This window comes from Polyodon spathula, chromosome 4 (assembly GCF_017654505.1).
Source record: "Polyodon spathula isolate WHYD16114869_AA chromosome 4, ASM1765450v1, whole genome shotgun sequence".
NCBI lineage: Eukaryota > Metazoa > Chordata > Actinopteri > Acipenseriformes > Polyodontidae > Polyodon > Polyodon spathula.
Window position 1 is genome coordinate 55,098,471 of NC_054537.1, and position 21,885 is coordinate 55,120,355.

The 21,885-nt window shown below is 41.6% G+C and overlaps 1 protein-coding gene across 3 annotated transcripts in view; it reads right to left on the reverse strand.

Annotated features, from left to right (window-relative positions):
• The window catches only part of LOC121314644 (collagen alpha-6(VI) chain-like), a 101,463-nt gene that overhangs the window by 31,620 nt on the left and 47,958 nt on the right, over positions 1-21,885 (reverse strand). For all 3 annotated transcript variants that reach the window (XM_041248098.1, XM_041248097.1, XM_041248096.1), the window contains exons 21-26: positions 21,244-21,306; positions 18,491-18,556; positions 14,838-14,891; positions 12,954-12,989; positions 8,740-8,802; positions 7,603-7,665 (exon numbers count right to left, since the gene is read on the reverse strand). In XM_041248098.1, the coding sequence (XP_041104032.1) occupies positions 7,603-7,665; positions 8,740-8,802; positions 12,954-12,989; positions 14,838-14,891; positions 18,491-18,556; positions 21,244-21,306 (345 nt within the window). The remainder of the gene's footprint in view (positions 1-7,602; positions 7,666-8,739; positions 8,803-12,953; positions 12,990-14,837; positions 14,892-18,490; positions 18,557-21,243; positions 21,307-21,885) is intronic.

Sequence of the window (21,885 nt, forward strand, 5' to 3'; positions counted from 1 at the left end):
CCAGAAATCTCAATTAAGCAGAGTTTACTGTACATGTATTCAGTGAAGTGGTTAGTTGTACAAGTCAAGATGCATTCTGCCTCACTACTGAAGAATAACCCACAAAAGAGTTTAATTGGTATAGTTTGAAGAGTACCTATTTCGGCATCATCTTCTTTAATTGTTGTGACCACGACCATGTAAGATGTGACAGCACGATATTGGTGCTCAAGCCTGTTGTGGCACCAAGACACAGGATATACAAATACATTTCAAAGCTGCTGGTGTTGCAGTGGTAGTAATATACCTTCCCAATTTAAATACAAAAATGTATAGAAAATAAAAAAGGTATGATTTGGGCCATATTTCGGTTTCTTGAGTGGGATATTTTTTTCTGCGTCCCCCCCCATCCCATGCTACCTCCGGAAACTGGCCCTCCATCACCAAAACTTTGGGAACCCCTGTTTTAGAGCGAGTCAGAATCTCATGGGACAGAAAAAATTGGCAAGCACGTCATTCTGAAATGCCTCGCTTAAACACTGCCCAACTTGCTGGAAATGTTGTGTGGTGATTTTTACATAGATTGCATATATTATATATTTTTTGTTGAGACTCTTATGTGGAATGCAATAAACGAGAACCAAAATCAGTGAGTATTTTTCCCCTTTGTTTTAATATACCATTTCCACGTTTGTTTAATTTTGAAGTGCTTAAAGTTAAATTTCAGTTTTCGTTTGCTTGTTCAGCTACAAAAAGGCACAAGTAAACCTCACGGTATTAGTTTATGAAAGCATGTCTATGGCCATTGTTTACTGTGAAGAAACAGCAATGGTTGTAAAAAGAATAAAAAATGTAAAAGAATAAATTAAATAAAATGCAGTTTCAACTATGTATTATTTATTTTGGGAACAAACAAAACAACATTTAACATGAACTTCTATTTGGAATTGTTTGTTTTGTAGTTAATTCACTTGGGTAAATTAAGGCCTACACAACTTATTCTTTTTTCTGGGATATTTGTTTCTTTAACATACAGTGCAACGTCTTGCTGTAAAATAAAGGCACACACACAGGGGTCACACCCCTGCTGCTATGCTGTCTCTGTGATTTATGTATATTAACTTATTACAACAGTCACAAAAAATAACATTTGTGTATTAGTGTTAGGAAACACTTGCAGTAAAAAAAAAAAAAAAGTACAGTATTTTGAAGTTGTCAAACTACGTGAATTCCTACTTACAGTGTAAAGTAGTATGTGTAAAGATAAGTGTATGCCATGCTCCACTGACTAGCTTTCATATATATATATATATATATATATATATATATATATATATATATATATATATATATATACACACACACACACACACACACACACACACACACACACAGAGCTTAAAAATGCTGTCAAATCATGGCCATATAAAATGTAATAAAAGCTAAATGAGATTAACAAAAACCACAAAATGTAATGCAAAAAAAATCATTAAACATAAAACTGCTCACAGATTTTATTGCTGCATTAAGTCTGTGATGGGGAGGGTTATCTTTAAAAAAAACAACATTTCTGCTTTATCACATAAAATCCTGTTCTTCTCCTCATCCACAACATGTGAAGCAGCAATAAATAAATGTTCACTGTCAACACTGCTACATGGGGCTGAAAGAAACTTCTTGCAGCTTCAGGTACATCTGGAAACCAGCAGTGTGTGTGTTGCATACGACCGCAAGGAAAAGTCCAGTCTCAAAATTTTTGTGTCACGGTATGTGCGCCAAATGAAACGTTGTACTTTATGAGGTGAGAAGATAAAGCACACAATATCTGTGCACATAATTGCCTAAAACAGCACAAACTGACAATAGCCTATTCTGCAATTTTTCTGATAGGCTACGGATTATTGGTACACCACTATATGAAAGTTATTTTGGCAGGATCGACTGTTTACCTAGGCAGATGTTTTAGTCCACTATTCTTCTATTTCTCTGAACTGTTTTGTTTATTGTGAGAGGGTGGTGGCAACGGTAATCAGGATCACAGGGTTATCAACACAGGTAGACAGTCACAGGTCCAGGGCACATGCGAGTACTGAAAAATAATATTCCATAACCAAAAGTGAAAGTAAAAGAGAAAATAAAACACAGTAATAAAACTACAAACAAAAGATGATGCTTATGCAGCGCCCCCCCACTGCCGCTAAACCGGTCATCTCTGGTCTCCAACCGACGCTCTGGTATTCACTCTACACTGGGGTGGCCAAGGTTAGTAAAGCTGATTAATTGTTTTCGCTCAGCATTTAATTATTGAACAGACAGAAAATAAAAGGTTGAAAGACAAACAAAACACAGGACACGGCACTTTAGCCAAACCAAAGAGACAAACAAAACGGACTACACAGACAAACACAGTGAGCTGAAATTATTATATCTATTACTATTACCTCCGTCTCCAATCCCATTCTCCACTCACCAAACATACAACCTCGAGTGAGTGAAAACATGCTGCTTTTATGCCAAGACGCGATTGCTAATCAATCACTCAATTGGAGTCTCGGTACAACTGCACGTGAATTAATAAAGTGCAATTCCCCGTGCTCACATATTACATTTTACCTGCCCGTGAAGTGCTGTGCAGTCCTCGTGTAAATACAAATAAACATTTTAAACACTCGTGCACATACCCCATATTACATCCTGTGTACCGATGACTACACACCAACATTAACACACTACACGTAACATACAACACCAAAATACACACAGGGGCAGGGCAACATTGCCACATATACCCCCCTTGTGCGTAGCACACATGGCCTCAATGGCCACCTTCCCCCTTAAAATCCCAAAGGTCTTGCTCAAAGTCCCAGGCCAAGAACGGAGACTTTAAGGGGTTCATGGGCGGCAATGTTGCCAGCAGCCAGGCTGCTACTGTCCATGCTATCAGCAGACGTGCTGACAGTGGGGCGAGTCTCTCCTCCCGCTGTACCACTGGCAGCGGAAATGCTGCCAATGGCGAGGCTGTCAGCGGACATGCTGACATCTCCCAGACTGACTCCTTCAGCCGGGGCAATTCCAGCAGCGGAAAGGTGGTCTCCTGACCTTTCCTCCCTTCTCAGCCGGCAGCTCCCTCCTGTGGGACTAGAGCTACAAGAGCTACAATTGCTGCGGGGGGAGGTGGTCTCCTGACCTCTCCCCCTTCTTCATAGCCGGCAGCTCCCTCTGGTGGGGCTCCGGCCAGACTGACCCCTGCAGCCAAGCAGAGCTGACGCCGACCCCTGGCGAAGCAGTTCCAGCGACCCCAGACGAAGACAGCAGCGGACCCTTGGGTGGCAAACTCAGGAGGGGAGCCCCTGGCCATAGAGGCGGCAGCGGGAGCTCCACTTCTCCCTTGTACCCTGCAACCAGTGGCTCCACAGTCAATGCGGAGCAGCAGGCCACCCCAGGCGATGCGGAGCGGCAGACCACCCCAGGCGATGCGTAGCGGCAGGCATCCTTGGGCGAAGCGAGGCAGGCATCCTTGGGAGAAGATGTGCGGGGAGTCAGGACAAGCTGGGGTACATGGTTTTGGCACTCTTCTCGGCCACTGCGGCCAGGCAGTTCTTCCCAGTGCTTCCCTCAGCAGCCTATGCACAGACTGCTGAGGACCGCCAGCATCTAGTCCTGGTCCTTCTGGTGAAGGAAGAGGCAGCTCCTGTTCCTCTCCCCCTGATGGTGATGGAGACAGAGGCAGCTCCAGCTCCTCTCCTTGTGATGGTGGAGGAAGTGATACCAGCAGGCATTCATCCTCTGCTGGTGGAAAGGGAACCAGGAGGCATTCAAACTCTGCTGGTGGAGGTGGCAGAGGCAGAGGCAGCTCCTGCTGCTCTGCTCCTGGGAGCAGCGTGTAGTCTCCTGGAGACGGAGGCTCTCCCTCACTTGCAAGGGACTGGTGCAGCTCTCCCTCACTTGCAGGGGACTGGTGCAGATCTTCCTCACTTGCAGGGGACAGCAGCATTGGCTCTTCTCCCTCTGGTGCTGGAGACAGCGTTGGGGCTTCTCCTGATGAGACCAGAGATGGCGGGACCCCTCCCATATCGGCAGCCAGGTAGTTAAACACCATGGCTGCGATGTCTCGGAGGGACACTGGGTGGTGTTGCTGTTCTCAAGTTTCCCAACTGTCCCCATCTCGGGTCCACAGCAGGTTAATGACCTTCGGGAGGTCTCTTTCCAAGCCACTGTCAGGGTCCATCAGCCAGTCCCAGATCTCCCTCGATGGTGGCCCTCGAGCAAGCAGGGCTTCTCCCACCAACGCTATAGACGGAACCACCAGGCACTCTCCCTCTGCTGGTGGAGACTTGGGCTGTGGACACTCCGACTCCCCCTTTGCGGGCTGTGGACACATTAACTCCACCCTCTTGGGCTGTGGACATTCAGCCTCCTTCCACACAGGCTGTGGAGGTTAAATCAGCAGGCATTCTTCCTCTGCTGGCACAGGTGGAAACAGCAGGAATTCTTCGTCTACTGGTGGAGGTAGAAACAGCAGTCCCTCGGGTTTTGGATTCTCGCGCCCCCCCCCCCGTCTGGGCACTGGACGCTCACAGTCCCCCTGTCTGGGTGCTGGACGCTCATGGTCCCCCCGTCTGGGCGCTGGACGCACAAGCTCCTCCCACTCAGGCAATACTTCCACCTCTGCATATTGCATGGGGCAGATGGCCAACGTGTGTCCATATGCCCCACAGCCGGGGCACAACTCCGCCGCGAGGTTCGTTAAATAACCTCCCAACCGTCATCCCTGACCTCCTCCTGCGGTTGCTGCTCCTCACCTTCCTCTCCTGGGCCGGTTCCTCCTCCTCCTCTTTGAAGGGGCAGACAGCCACCAAGTGCCCCTCCAGACCACTCAGGAGCTCCTCCAGCTCAGTGCAGCCATCTCTCCAGCCTTCCATTTCTTTTTTTCAAAAAACACACTGCGGTTCCCGCTCTGGCCTCCATCTAGGCGATGCTGGTAATCCCACGATGACACCACGTGTGAGACGGCTGTAGTGAGTGATGTCAAACCAGAACCAGGAACCAACAAACAATAAACAGAGAGGTGAAGTTTAGTGAAGCTGAGCGATTGTTTTCGCTCAGCATTTAATTATTGAACAGACAGAAAATAAAAGGTTGAAAGACAAACAAGACACAGGACACGGCACTTTAGCCAAAATAAAGAGACAAACAAAATGGACTACACAGACAAACACGATGAGCTGAAATTATTATATCTACTACTATTACCTCCGTCTCCAATCCCGTTCTCCACTCTTCGAACACACAACCCTGAGTGAGTGAAAACATGCTGCTTTTATGCAGCTGTACCGAGACGCGATTGCTAATCAATCATTCAATTGAAGTCTCGGTACAACTGCATGTGAATTAATAATGTGCAATTCTCTGTGCTCGCATATTATTACGTTTTACCTGCATGTGAAGTGCTGTGCAATCCTCGTGCCTAAATACAAATATACATTTTAAACAATTGTGCGGATACCCCATATTACATCCCTTCTACCAATGACTATACACCAACATTAACACACTACACATAACATACAACACTGAAATACACACAGGGGCGGGGCAACACTGCCACACCCAATCATAAACAGAAATTTTAAATGCGCGTTTTGGCAGACAGCAACCATATAATTGGTCAATTGTGAGTGGCAGTTCATGTGTATACTAATTGAAAGCGGTACTGATTGAAGTGTATTGAGTCCACCAAAAAAAAACATATTTTCAGCACTTTTTTTTTATACCTGTAAAGTAGTGGCTGTCACTGCCTGTCAGAAATCTGGGGGGGGGGGGGGGGGGGGGGGACATGAACATGCGTGCCTCCCCTATGCGTCGCCATTGCCTCCCAGGCTGCATAGCTCCAGCTGGAGCTTATTTTCTTTCTCAGTTTTGCTATTTAGTACCATACGATGAGTTTTATATTTTTTATGGAATTGTTATATTACTGTTTTTTGGTACCAGTACCGAACCGATACTGACATGATGCTATAAAGTGACTGAACCGGTACCAGACCGACACGGCGCGGTTCCTGTACCAACCAGTACTGAAAAAAGCTGAACTTTTATTCTTTTACATATTTTACAAACAGTTCACACACCATGTTCGCTTTTCTGTAGTAGGTACATGAACTGAAGAACAGCACCATGTAAGTAGAAGGCATTTTTTTTTTTAGTATTGAGGTATTATTTGAAAATTGGAAATACCGATGCACATGATGTGAAACAATTAAAATATCACATCAATACGATTATAGAATATATTACACATTATTACTTTATTATTACAATTGTGCTGGAGACACTATTCTGCTAGGCAACACCAATTGGCACAACACCGGGTGTAAAGATGGAGGTAGAATAAAGGTTCTGTTTCTGGCCCAGGACTTTGTGCTGGACTATTGGGCTTTTAAGGGGGGAGGTGGCCGTTGAGGCCATGTGTGCTTTGCACAAGGGGGGGGGGGGGGGGGGGGGGGGGGGGGGGGGGGGATATGCTGCAGTTACGTAACGCAAAATACACTTATCTGTTGTATGTAGTGTGTTATTGGTGTACGTATAAGTGCACAGGATATAAATGGGTCTGTGTAGCACGAGTGATTTAACATATATAGTTGTATTTAGACACGAGGATGGCACAATCACTTCACATGCAGATAAAATGTAACAGTATGTGAGCATGGGGATTGCACAAATTAGTTCACATGCTGGGATTCAATTGAATGATTAATCTGTAATTGAATCCCAGCACAGCTGTATAAATAGCCAGACTCTGGGTTGTGTGGAGAACAGGTGTGGAGTTAGGAGGTAAAAATAGATAAAGAAAAAATAACAATTGCTATACTTGTTTGTGTAGTGTTCGTCCATCGTTTGTTTGTTCGTTTGGTCATTGTGCCCTTTATTTTGAGTGTTTTGTCTGTTCAAACTTTTGTTTTCTGTTTAATAAACCGACGCATTCAAGAGCATTCACATTTCACACTCAGTGCTCTCTGTTCTTCCAGGTCTGACGTTACCGCTCAAGCCACCCTGTGACAGTTCACTGTGAAATAAAAGCAAAATCCTACAAGTTATATTCTACTTTTGTTTGTGTGTGTTTGTGCGATGGGAAGGGGGCAAGTACATTTTTAAGAAGGACAAGTATATTGTTCTAGCATTTTGTTCTAGATATTTTCAAAGATTCCACATCCCTGTTAACAGTGTATTAATAGTGTATTCTTGTTGAAATATCAATATTCCATAATTTAATTAATTCAGTAAGTAATATAGTTAAAATAATAGAACAGTAATATTTATGAAATATAACATTATGTGTACGTGTGCGCGGCCAAGTTTGACATACAAGAAGATGGGCTCTGTCCAAAAAAAAACAATTGCCTTATAAATGAGTTGAGGGCAGTGGTGTAACAAGCAGGCTCATTAGTGAAAATGTAACTAACTTGGTTTCTGTTTAAGGAAGTTTTTGTGTATGACAAAATTAAAAAATAATGATGATGTTTATTATTAGTACTAGTAGCAGAGAGATACCCATTGGCTGCCCTCTTTCAATAATATAGGCAACACATGGGCACCTATTTGCAATTGTATGGTATAGAGACTTACCTGAGGACCAGGTAGCCCTGGAGATCCTGTAGGTCCTACAGGACCAATGGGTCCTCTGGCTCCCTGTCATTTTGAGAAACAATAATAAAGGTGACAGTTGATCATTAAAAAGAGATTGTACCTCACAGTAGCTCCTACATGCATTGGGTATATCACAATAATTGTGCAAAAAATCCAGCATCCATCCACTGGTATACAATGGCATAACAAGCCTTAGTCAGCCACATATTCTTATCAAGAAACTAAGTTAAGCAGACAAACATTTCAACCAATTCTTTCATTAGTTCCATCAGCGAATTCAATATTTCTGGCATGAGCCTCAATGTTCCGAGCTTTTGAGTTTCTCTGCAAAATTCCCTTAAATAAAAGCACATTTTTAAACACTTGTGTTATTATTTAAGATAGATCTGGTTAAGCATTACTGATTTATCTTCATCCTGGAAAGAAAGGATATAAATATGTAATGTCCAGATCATGTAATCCATTTAGCTCCAAAACTGCCTGTCAGCTCTTACGGTCATCAAATGCATTATAATGCGTATTCCGTTAACACTTTTGCTCTCCAGGATCTAACCCTTGAGATGTATCATCTAATTTAGTGATGTAACCTTTCCCTTTCAAAATAAGCAGGAAACCCAGGTAAATGGTAAAACCTTTACCTATTTTTTTTTTTAATAGTGGATAACAAATTTGAAGCTTTTTTATTGTGACTTACCCTTTCGAACTATTTGCATTTACTTTTTGAACAATCACAATATGTTCACATAATGTTAATCAAACCAAGCCAAACCAAGCATTTATATATTTAAATAAATCCTAATTTTCAACCCATGAGCCTTTATATTTATAAATGTGAGTACAGCAAGTCCTTTCCTTGTTTTTTGTACCAAAAACAAAGTATCAGCCAATTATTTAGAACCATTTCTGCAATTCACTGAAGTGTTTAAATCACCAGTCACACTTTGGAACACACATGTCCACAGTTTAAAAATCCTCTTTCTTTTTTTCCCATTAATGGTGAATAACTTCAGGAGGTTGTTCAATTTGGTTAAGGCAGAGTTAGCATGAACACTTATATTGTTGCTATACAGTATAGCACAACTTGTCATTAAAAAACAAGCAAGTGCTGAACCATACCTGTGGTCCACTGGTCCCAGCATCTCCAACAGATCCTGGTGCACCTGGATCTCCACTTTCACCCTGCAGAAAGAGATCACCTTGAATTAATTTGTAACCGCAATAATAATAATAATAATAATAATAATAATAATAATAATAATAATAATAATAATAATAATAATAATGTGGGCTTATTGTCTTAATAATTCAGTATGTCCCTTGGGTTTTTTCTACACTTATCTATCAATCAGGATATCCACTACCATCTGTCATTATAAAAATATGCCTATATAACATTGGGAATTATATAACATAAGAGTTCAACTGGAAGAGTACAATTATAATCTGGCAAACAGTGGTTCTGGAGACAGTAAAACAAGGGACGAGGACTGGGCAGTGGTTTCAAACTGGAGTCTGCAATGGCTGCAAAACGACATATATTTTAACATACAACAAATGTTCTTTCACTTTTGTGGTGAAAGATGTCCTCACAGTATACCTTGGGATTGTATATATGAAGCTGCAGCACAGTGCGATTAGTTGTTTTCCTCATTTTTCAGATGGGGGTCTGTGACGGGGAACTGTCCCGTCTATGTGAATGTGTTTGGAACTGGCAGGGAGAATGCCAGGAAAACATGTGAGAATGTGGCTGGAGCTCTAATTGAATAATTTATAATTATCGATTAATTGGGCTCCAGCCACAGGGGATAAAAGCCAGGTGAGAAGCCCTGGCTGAGGAGGTGTTTTCTATTTGGGAGTTTGCTTTGTGTTGGAGAGTTTTTTTTTTGTGTGTTTAGAAGAAGGGAGTGTCTTGTTTTAAAAGTCTTGGATCCTGACCATTTACTTTTGTAAGTTCACTTATTATTTTTGTTTGAACCTCTTTCTGTTGGCTCTTGTGCCTGTTTATTTGATTATTTTACTTAATAAAGAACTTTATTTTTAACTTTACATTGTCTCTGAGCCTCAGTCCTCTGTCATCCTGCCACACTTGGTGGTAGAAACGGGATAGCGCCACCTAGAGGCTCAGAGCAGTATTTATTTTTTTGGAATTTTTGGAATTCTTGAATTTTGGAGGGGTTTTTTTTGCAATTGTTGAGCAGAGAGCAGAATGGGCAAAAGGCAGAGGCAGCGGAGGCAGCAGCAGCAGCAGCAGCCGCCATCACCAACCCAAGCCATGTGGGAGGACCCAGCAAGCTTTTTCCCGTGGTTCACCTGGTGCGGGAAGGAAGACCACCGGTGGAAGTCCTGTCTGGATGGGCCACTAGCTGACTGGTGTGGGCGCTGTGAGTTGGATGGCCACAGCTGGGCAGAATGCCCCTACAACCCGGACCGGGAGCAGCTACCCGTTGCTCCCACCGCCACCAGCAGAGGAGGAGTACCTGCTGGTCCCACCGCAATCGTCGTGGGAGGACTGCCCGTTGCTCCCACCGCCACCAGCAGGGGAGGAGTGCCTGCTGGTGTCACCTCCACCAGCAGGGGAAGAGCGCCTGCTGGTGCCACCTCCACCAGCAGGGGAAGAGTACCTGCTGGTGCTACCAACCCTGTCCTCGGCAGCCACCCCACCAATAACGCCTTCACCACCATCATTGGAGATCTAGGAGTGGTTGGTGCACCCCGGAGCAGACCTCGTCCACGACCATCCCATCACCATCAACACACTGTGGCATCGAGATGGGGGAGAGGTGGGAGGAGTGGGAGAGAGAGCATCACCCGGGGTCCCTCCAGGAAATATTCATCATGGTCCTGGCATACCTGGCAATAGACATGGGGGAGATCCCCCACCTTGAAAAAATGGGGGTGGAGCCACTGCTGTCGCCCATAGAGGGGGAGCCGCCGCTCCCAGAGCCCAGAGAGGAGGAGCCGCCGCTCCCAGAGCCCGGGAGGGAGGAGCCGCCGCTCCCAGAGCCTGGGAGGGAGGAGCAGCCGCTCCCAGAGCCTGGGAGGGAGGAGCCCGAACGTCCACAGCCCGAGAGGGAGGAGCCCAAACGTCCACAGCCCGAGAGGGAGGAGCCCAAGAGGGAGGAGCTGGTGTGTCCACGGCCCGAGCGGGAGGAGTTGGTGCATCCACAGCCCAAGCGGGAGGAGTTGGTGTGTCCATGGCCCGAGCGGGAGGAGTTGGTGCGTCCATGACCCAAAAGGGGGAAGCCCACAGTCCCAGAGCTGAAGGGACCCGCAGGGAAAGAATATAGGCTGTTCCCACCACCACCAGCAGAGGAGGATTACCTGCTGGTCTCGCCTCCACCCTCGGGGAAGGACTACCCGTTGCTCCCACCGCCACCAGCAGAGGAGGAGTACCTGCTGGTCCCGCCGTAATCGTCGTGGGAGGACTGCCCGTCGCTCCCACCTCCACCAGCAGGGGAAGAGTGCCTGCTGGTGCCACCTCCACCAGCAGGGGAAGAGTGCCTGCTGGTGCTTCCACCGCCAGGAGAGGGAGAACAGCGGGCGCTGCCTCTCTCTCCACTGCCAGTAGAGGGAGAACAGCCGGAGCTGTCTCTTCCTCCACCTTCAGCAGAGGGGGAACAGCTGGGCCGCCGTTCCCGCCTCCGCCACCAGAGGGAGCCGGGCCGCCGTTCCCGCCTCCGTCAACAGAGGGAGCCGGGCCGCCGTTCCCGCCTCCGTCAACAGAGGAAGCCGGGCTGCCGTTCCCGCCTCCGTCAACAGAGGGAGCCCGGTCACAAGGGTTCAGTCCCGCTGGGAGGACGCCAGATGGAGGACAAGATATTCCACCTTGGCCGCCCCCACAGACCACGGACGTCTCCCCATCCCAGGACCGGACAAACAACTTTGGGACTTGAGGGGGGAGGTGGCCGTTGGGGCCATGTGTGCTTGGCACAAGGGGGCGGATATGTGAAGGGGAACAGCTCTGTCTATATGAATGTGTTTGGAACTGGCAGGGAGGGGGTTAAATTCCTCCCTGCCAGGAAAACATGTGAGAATGTGGCTGGAGCCCTAATTGAATAATTAGTAATTATTGATTCATTGGGCTCCAGCCACAGGAGATAAAAGCCAGGGGAGAGGCCCTAGCTGAGGAGGTGTTTTCTGTTTGGGAGTTGGCTTTGTGTTGGAGAGTTTTTTTTGTGTGTTTAGAAGAAAGGAGTGTCTTGTTTTAAAAGACTTGGGTCCTGACCATTTACTTTTGCAAGTTCACTTATTATTTTTGTTTGAACCTCTTTCTGTTGGCCCTTGTGCCTGTTTATTTGATTATTTTAACTTTACATTGTCTCTGAGCCTCAGCCCTCTGTCATCCTGTCACAGGGTCTCCATTTATTGTTTCTAAAGTGAGCCCCAAACAAAAACATAGGGAGTGTTCATCTGGACCTGATGATGTCCAAAACAGGGAGTTATAGCGCAAACTCTATATCATTTAAACAGGGAGAAAGCACAAACTCTGTATATCATTGTCACAAAGACAACCGGAGTGGGTGGCGTCAGACCAGAGCCAGAAAATAAACAACAAGAGGGGTGGAGTTTGGTAGAGCTGAGTGAATGGTCTTACTCAGCATTTAATAAGTGAACAGACAGTCAGGAAATAAAAAGGGTGCAACAAACAAAAACACAGGACACGGCACTTTCGCCAAAATAAATAGACAAACAAAACGGACTACACAGACAAACACGGTGAGCTTCTATTTTTCTTACAATTATCACAATTACCTCAGTCTCCAATCCCGTTCTCCACTCACCGAACACAAAACCCTGAGTATGTGAAAACATGCTGCTTTTATGCAGTTGTACCGAGACTCGGCTGCTAATCAACCATTCAATTGGAGTCGCAGTACAACTGCACGTGAATTAATAAAGTGCAATTCCCAGTGCTCACATATTATTATTTTTTACTTGCACGTGAAGTGCTGTGCAATCCTTGTGCCTAAATACAAATATACATTTTAAACACTTGTGTTACACAGACCCGTTTATATCCCGTGTACCAATGACTATACACCAACATTAACACACAACACAAAATACACACAGGGGCGGGCACTTTGCCACAGTCATTTAAAACAGGAAGAAACACCTTGAAACTAAAGTCCTAAACAATGGAGTCTTTAAAGTTGTGTGCATAAGCATAGTTTGTTACATATGTAATCTTTTGGTTTCCTGTAGCACTATGCACAGACCCACAGATATAGTTACACAGAGATGTTTAGCTACTGGTTGCCAGGTCCTCCATTCCTGTTGTAATTTCTGATATACAACATCACCCACATAATTACTGTACACTGAATTACCTTTGAACCAGGAGGCCCTCTACGACCTTGTGGACCCTTAAACAAAACAGAAACACATTAGTACTGTCTTTCATGTTCAATGTTTTTCATTTGTAAAAAATAGTCTCAACTGTTAAATACAGCTGGATCCAATATACATATTCGTTGCCCAGATGCAATAATGATGAATAAAAGAAAATTAATAAATGCTAAATTCACAGTGAAACACCCTTCACTTTTATATTTGTAATGTTCATAACATTTTTAAGGTTTGTCTTGGAGCATATACAAATATAAAAAACCCTTGTGGTAACTTTGATTGTCCAAACTGGCTCAGGCCAATAAAATGCTGTACACTTGATCTTAAATATTTTTTTTAAATTGTTATCCTTGTCATATTTCTTGCTTTTACTGTATTTGGCTATTCATCCTGTTTACTGTCATGTCTGACTCTGCACTGAATTATATACTGTGCCTTCCAAGTTAAAGAAACAGTGCTTGGGTTAACTAATTTGTTCTTGTAATGTGTTTTTTTTTTTAACCTTGTGACTTACTGAGCACTTGTAAAAAATGATGTGCTAGCAAAGAAGTATACTCAAACTTATTATTAAGAGTCAAAACCCCAAAACAGATATTTAATGCTTTTGTCTATTAATATTGTGGGTTATTGTACTTACTGTGCTGTGGTAAATTTTACTTTCTAACTTCACTGCATCTTTGCATTGCTTGTTTTTTGTGATGAGTTTTAGAAAGTTATGAACGATGTAGCAATGGTAACACACAGAGGAGGTTCAGCACAATAACTGGCACAACAAGTGGCACACAAAGCATTGCATTGCGGTTTTGGACAGCCCAGAAAAAAGCAACTAGATAAATGGTTTTAAGGGTATGAGTTATAAGGTTGAGAGAATTGAACTGAGTAACCCCAGTTACTATTTTAAAATGAACACAGGAACCAGGTACACATTTGGAAGTTCAGTGGATTCATGGCAGAGTGTAGAGGCACTTTTACACGCTGAGATGGAATTGGTTTTCAAGCCATGATGTTGCTGGGCTAAATGGGCCGAATCCTTTGATAGTGTTCTTGTGTTCTTATCTTCTTACCCATCTTGATCTCCAGTAATGTCTCAAGCCTGCCCTGTATAGTCTTAAGAATGGACTGCTTACTGAAACCATACACAGTGCAGTGGAGATAAATGCAAATGAGGAACTGTGGCAGAGTGGTTGCAGTGCGCAAGTCTGGTGACGTCACGGACCAGGAAGAAGTGTAAAATCAAAAGGGGCTAAACTGCCGTAGCAGTACTTTTATCAAATAATAACAAATAAAAGGTTTACACAAAAACACAAAACAAAAAGGCACGTTGCCAAACAAAACAAAAACAAACTATATTTTAATAAACGAGTACCTTTGTATTTATTTGGTCGAGGTAGCATTCGCTCTTTTATCTTTACTTCTCTGTTTTTTTCCTCCCTATTGTTCTCGGAGTGGTTCCTTTATATTCTGTGGCTGGAGCCTTAATTACCCATTAATCAAATAATTACCTTATTACAGCTCTAGCCACATTCCCACAAGATTTATATAGATGGGGACTTTAACCCCATCCACATCGGCTACATATTATAAGACCGGCTTTTCGCCCGTCTCAGATAATAAATAATAAATACATAATAATGTATAAATACATAATAATAATAATAATAATAATAATAATAATAAAATACAAATAAAATACATATATAAATAAATAATATCCAGAAGGAAGGGCACCCCGTCACAGGAACTAACTAAAGTCTGAATTCGTTCCAAACTCTTCAACCTTTTGAAATACAAGATACAGCAATACGGCATGTATATAGATATATTTATTATACTGAATAATACATGTGTAATAAAGTCATACTTACTATTTTTCCTGGATTGCCACCATCGCCAGGCATTCCATCTGCTCCTGCATCCCCCTAAAGCACCAGGTTAAGAAATAATTAAGATGTTTAATGCAATTCATTACTGTAGAGACATCAAAGACAAATAGCTTGGCAATATTGTTACTATGATGGAAAACACTGAACCAATGCCATTTGAGCCTGGCACGGGTGCAAATGAATAGATTTAAGCAGGAGAATGGAAAATGAAATGTAGTTAACGTTTTTTGGCCGGGAGTCTCCTCTTACCAGCGGGAACCTTCCTCTCAGAGGACATTTTCCTTGTAGCTACTCCAATAGGTTTGATGTGGAATTGAGGGAAATTAGTAATGATGAATGTCATTTAGATGAAAGACGGCAGATGGAACATGACTGTGCATTGCCACAGACACTACACATATGTAAAAATCGGCACCCTTTGAAAATGCAGAATGAAGAATTGAAATGATTGCACAGCTGTCTGCCACCTGAACATTTGATGGGTCTTCCATGAGAATCTTTGCGTGTTGAAAAAGAAGGTGGGGCTGAAGAATGAATAGGAGAGACTGCAGACGCACGATTGTTGTCAAGAACAGGGAAATAATAATTTGAAGCTGATGAGGAGGCTGCTTTTGGACACAGAGAGGTAGAATGGGCGGTGGAAGCACAAACTCCAAAAGCATTAGCACAGAGAACACTGAAGAATCTATTAAATAGGTCATGACCGAGTTGAGACCAATCAATCAGTGTACCGTCCAAAAAGCTGCATAAGCTGAAAAAGCTTTATGATACTCATAAAAAATAGTACCGTCATATCTAACAGAGAGGTCAACAATGTTAAATAAACAAGAGTCCAGTTCTTGTCATCGTGAGCATAAATTTCAGAAAGATCACGAAATACAGACAATGCAAGCACAAATTGTCCAAGAGTTTTTTAGACAGCTGAGGAGCCTAACATTTTAGAGTAACAGATAGATCTCCACAATCCCCTACCCTGTGATCCAGAAATTCTGAGATTGCAATAAGAATAGAAACCAAATTAATGTCTTCACCTTCAATAATATTGTTTCTTAGTTGAGGCGAGAGAGTGGCGATGAACAACTGAAGCAGAGGAGGATCCTGAACTACAGTGAAGATTGGCAACTCGAGAGTAGGTGAGGGCGTGACTGAAGCAGCGGGAGAAACTAGCACTGCTGCTGTTGCCACTAATGAGGAATTAATGGCTGCCGGTTCCAAGAGAGTGATACTTTTATCTAGTGCTCAGATACTGTAGAATTGAGGTGGAAAGAGGGTGAATGAGTTGCTTGATATTGTTAAAAATCTGATAAAGCAAATCGAAGGACCAGATGAAATTGAAAACTGAGGGGTTGTAGTCGCTGGATCAGAGGCGAGTGAAGCTGTGACTTTTGAGGGGGGAAACAGGCTTGGCCGATATGGAATTGCAATATGAAACAAAGCAACCCTATCGCTCCCTGCTTCAATGGGTAATCCTTTTTTAAAAAGAGCTTTGTCAATTGGCTAATCCTTGTAAAAAAATTGTACTGGAGATAGATTTAGAGCAGCGAAGAGGAATGGCAGCGGGCACAGCTGGACAAGCAAAGGTTGAAGCAACAGGATTGGTGGAGGCTCGATGGAAGTCTCTGGCAGCATTGTCAGATGGAGCAGAAGCAGGACGGGAGGATTTATTTGAAAGTTTTTTCAATGGATTATTTGTTGAAAGAAGACCGCCAGAAGGAGAGAAAAAATCTTCATCCGAGTCTGATGAAAACAAAAGCTACCTTGAGTTTTAAAACAGACTGAAAATAAAGTTTTTTGTTTAAAGATTGTGTATGCAAGTCTGCGTGGTAACCGCAAACTGAAAAGTAAGACAAGAATTAGGAAGCTGGCTACAGTTTAAATAGTGTGACTGACAGGTAATTTAGTGCGATGCCAGCTCCAGCCTACAGAAATACATGAAGGTTCTACATATTTAGTTAATTACCATACATTAATAATGTGCACCAGCCAAGTGCAAGCGACTATATTAAAATATAGTTACATTAAAATGGTGCTGACTTATCAAATATATCCATGCAGATAAAAAACAGAATGTTATGACAATTCATAGGGATAAGAAGGGTTTTCATATGATGTAATCAGTGTGGAACAACTGATGACATTCAATTCAAGAATTCATTTAAAAAAAAAAAATAATTACATACACATTCCTGCCATTTACATCGTATCAGTATAACTATATTTTCTTGTTCACATTTAGGGACCTATTTACTATAACAGTTCCTAAGCCTGTTTTTTTATTAACCACATGCAGTAAACATTGTAATAGTCTGATAGTGCTCTAGAATAGTTTAATGCACGCAAAATATTATTTAATCAATCAAAACTCCAAAAAATAATTCAGGTGTTAAAAAGGGGCATAGATATAATAATAATAACAACAACAACAATAATAATAAATTAAATATAGCGCCATTCACATCGAAGTGTCCCAAGGCGCTGCACAATCAATATGTCCAAGATACAAATTAATTTATTATACACAAACACGATAAAAGCAGAATTTTCCAAATACATTGATAAACACGGAAAGCATAAAAACAAGATATAACAGTTCATATTTCAAAACCTAGGAAGCCTAAGAAGAGAAAACAACCAAAAAGAGTTTTGAGGTAAGTTTAAAACTGAGAAAGTAGAATTTCAAATGCCACTGGGTTATGCCACCAAAAGTAATATGCTTAGATGAAATGCATTTAAGAAGTCCAGAATGGGAAGACCTATGTTTGGGCTCAGAAGGTCCATGATGTAAAAAGGACCCTGACCATGTAGGGCCTTTTATGTCAAGAGAAGAATCTTGACACGGAACAGACAGGTAGCAAATGCAAACACGCAAGAACAGGAGTAATGTGTTCAGTCCATCTACTGCCTGTCAAGATTCTAGCTGCTGCATTTTGTATGAACTGTAAACGATTGAGAGAGCGAGCAGGAAGACCAGCAAAAAGGGCACTGCAATAATCTAACCGGGAAGTGATAAAGGCAACAAGGTTCTCAGCATCTTTGGGAGACATGAAAGGACATATTCTAGAGATTTTCTTTAGGCGGAAGAACCCTGCCTTCACCAATGTAGAGATGTGGGTCAAACGATAATCTAGAGTCTAACTGAACACCTAAACTTTGGACCACGAGGAAGCATTAAGGGAACAATCACTAAAAGAACAAGAAACCCCAGGGAAAGAGCATAGATGGGGTTTAGACCCTAACACCAGCAACTCAGTGTTGTTAGCATTTAATTTCAAGAAATTACTTGATATCCATGTTCCTACATGACCCAAACATGCACATAGACCCGCTCCTGTAATAGAATTAATTTTAAAATAAATGTGCATGTCATCTGCATAGGAGTGAAACTTTAACCAATGCTGTCATATAACATCTCCCAATGGAAGCATATACAGTACATAGTAATAAGGAAAGGGTCAAGAACAGAACCCTCAGGAATTAGTATATTACACTAATGTATTGGTCTACTGTTTTGATCAGTTATCTTTACTACTGGAGGTCTTTCCTAGACCTGTATACATCTGCAATGTTCAAAGAGAGTATGTTCCTTAAATTGGTTCAGAACTACTTTATCGGACATCCGAAATGAAACCACGCACCTGCATTCCAGGATTTCCTTTTACCCCCTTGGAGCCAACCATTCTGTTATCAGTTCCAGGGATGCCCTAGAAAGAAAAAAAAAAGAACAGCTTCAAAATAGTTTCGCTATAAAAACTAGAAACTATCCTTTAACTGTAAAGAAACCAATGCATGTATGAAGATCTCTAATACGGTTAGGCAGTTTCCCCTTTCTTATTAGCTAATTAGAATTATTTTTTTTAAATCGTCATCAAATCAATTATCATAATATCTTGGATATGTATTTGCAGATGTATTTGTGCATATGATGTGTATAGAATGTAATATATATTCTAATCAATACAAAAAAATATATAATATTGGCTAATAATGGTCATGCCTCCCCACATTGCTACTCTCAAAGCACCTCCTACCTATTTTACTACCACCCTCTTCAGAAACATTTTCACATAGCTTAATTACATATACAGTATCCACCACTTACACTGTACAGAGTTATTTCAGGCAGCCGTTTGTCGTTTGTCATTCCCTTTAATTTCAATGATAAAGGCATTGTTTATACCGTGTTAACCGCAATGTATATATTTTGGACAAACTCAGCTGTTTGGACCTCGTTATGTGCCATTCACATAGATTTAAACAACAAACACACTGTTCATACTGTAGTAATCGCTCTTACTAATCCACCAATCAGCTGTTTTCACCTTGTTACCTTGCCGTTCACATAGATTTCAATACGGCAGCACTTTACCGTAATAAAAGCTTGACAGATCGATTAACCATCCAGCTGGGAATTCCCATTCACACTGGGAATTTCCACGTTTTTTTTGTGCAGATGTTTTTCTTGGCCCTCAAATAAGCAATCTGGACAGTTTTCAAAATTATTTTTGATATATTTCTTTAAAATACACAATTTTTTATTGTGATTATAATAAGTGGAAATACAGTATTTCAGTAGAACTTCAATTACAAAATAACAACGTTTACATTTGTAGCATTATAATATAGATCACAACATGACATATTTTTTTTACAGTGGCAGCATTATAATAACATTACAATACTTGTGCAGAAATATCACTTTTTAGAAATAATTTTTTTGTGTGATAGATTTCAAAGCAGACGCAGTTCAAACCCTCATCAACGCTAACGTCTTAATCTAGCACATCTACATCAGAAAACTCGGGTCACAAATTGTCAATCACGTCATATACAGTATCTTCCCCAGTTTCAGTCACGGGTGTATAGTGCTGTTATATGAAATATTATCTGTGAACTGTAGGTACAATAAATAAATAGGTTGTTTTGACGAGTATCAATCCTGACAAGGCTTCCTTACAACCTGTAATACCAACAAATACATAAAGAAATCTCCTCGTTTCATTCTCTGTAGATACACAGGAATCCATTTCTAACTCTCAGTTGTACCTAAACAGATGACCCGGTCTGTCAAGCACATTTCTTAGGGACTACTGCCATCTGCCAGTAAGAAAGAAAACTGATACACTTTTACAATACGGTTTTATTGCCTTTTCATTGAAGTGCTCTAAAAAGATGTGTTAAACTTTATGCAGTGTCGAGTTTACACTACTGACTGCAACAGCAAGCATGGCTGGAAAGAGAAAAGCGATGAGCATCAGCATGAACGTTTAGTGTGTAAATCAAATTTCTGTTAGATGCTGTGCGCTTGCTAAAGCATGCTTGGAACTCTGTCAGTCAGCAAATAATGAAACACTGCTTCAAAGAAGATGGGTTTTCTGTAGTTGAGGAGGAGAGTGCTGACGAATATACAGCTGAAACTCTGACAACACCAGAAACAGACACCGATGACGTAAGCATGTGTGCTGTGCTTGTAACACCGCTATGGAGCAGCATCCAGACATAGAGCAGAATTGGGATTTTATAGAAAATGCTGGCAAAGTTTGCCGTCCATACTTGTAAAAACAGACTGTCCAAATGCATTTTTTTCAGTGCTGTTAAAAATGTTATATTTTGGAATATAAGTTAAATATTAAGACTTAGCAATATATACTCTGACAACGTTTTTTTTTTTTTTTTTACTGTTTGAGACTTCCATTTAAAGTACTCCATTATCTTATTATTTCCTCCATTATATTACATTTGTGATATTATTTTTTTTTGTCAGTGTTCTAGAAAAGCTGCTTCTAGTTATATCTGCCTATGTGTTTTGTGTAAAGCAGTATATCTGAATACATTGGCCTACATACAATTTCTATAGACATCTTTAGGTAATTAAATGGTCTTTGCTATGAAATGAGTTGGACATCCCTGGCCTAGAAAGTGTAAAACCTCCAAAACCAATGAAAATATTTACACACAGGCATAGGCACATCCAGCAACTTACTCAAACATTTGAATTTAGAGACTAAATGTGACGTAGGTATGTATAATCCATTTTATGAAAAAGCTTACAATAATAGCTGTATTTTGTGGTTGCATCATCAAAAAAAAAAAAAAAAAAAAACACAAACACAATGAAAACTTCAGAGTCGGATAAAAAAAAAAACAACAAAAATAATATAAAGTTTGTCTGGGGTGTCTGAATGGAAATTTATGGTAATTTTGATTTAAAACAGATGACTCCCAAAAATCACAAAATTCCTGTACCACAGGAATCTGCTAAAAAAAACAATAGCTCCTTAAAGGAGAGAAGACAGTCCAGGCCTTTTTCCCCCTCCCTAATTCTAGGAGCGCCAACTCAAGCAGGTCAGTGTATATACACTATAGTACAGTATTAAACTAATTCACTCACAGGGTCTCCTCTTAGACCGTTCTCCCCTCGGTCTCCAGGTTCTCCCCTCACACCTCTCCTGCCCTAAAACAAAGAAAAAGTGAACACAAAAAATCAAGGGTAAGTCTAAATGAAACATGTGATAATGTAATCCTTTGGTTGTTCTAAAGTAAAGTTATATAACAGCGAACGTCTGTGTACAGGTATTATTGGCAGGAGTGGAAGTTTACTTTATGAGCTCAGAGTGCCAGTACAACACAGACACACAAGCTTGCCATCCTATACATCTATTTTATACTTTTTTATTATTAATATAAAAGTTAAAATACTGCATACTTAACATACTTAAAATACATCCTATCAACACCATGGTTTTATAACTAATAATCTAAATGAAATTCTTAAACCAAGGGGCATGCTTCTTTTTTCTGAAATATAAGTACTGTGGCTTTAATAGCTTTCACTTGGTTTCTGTTTGTCCCACATTGATTTTCAAAAAGATTTGATCGCCCCAGGCCAAGCTTCAAATTGCCCAGTGTAATAATATTTAATCTGGCCTGCCATTACTGCACAATAATAACATTACTTTTAAACTATTCAGGGCCCTTTCCATGACTGTGTCTGAATCGCTTCATTTGCATAGGTTCTTAACAGTCCCAAAAA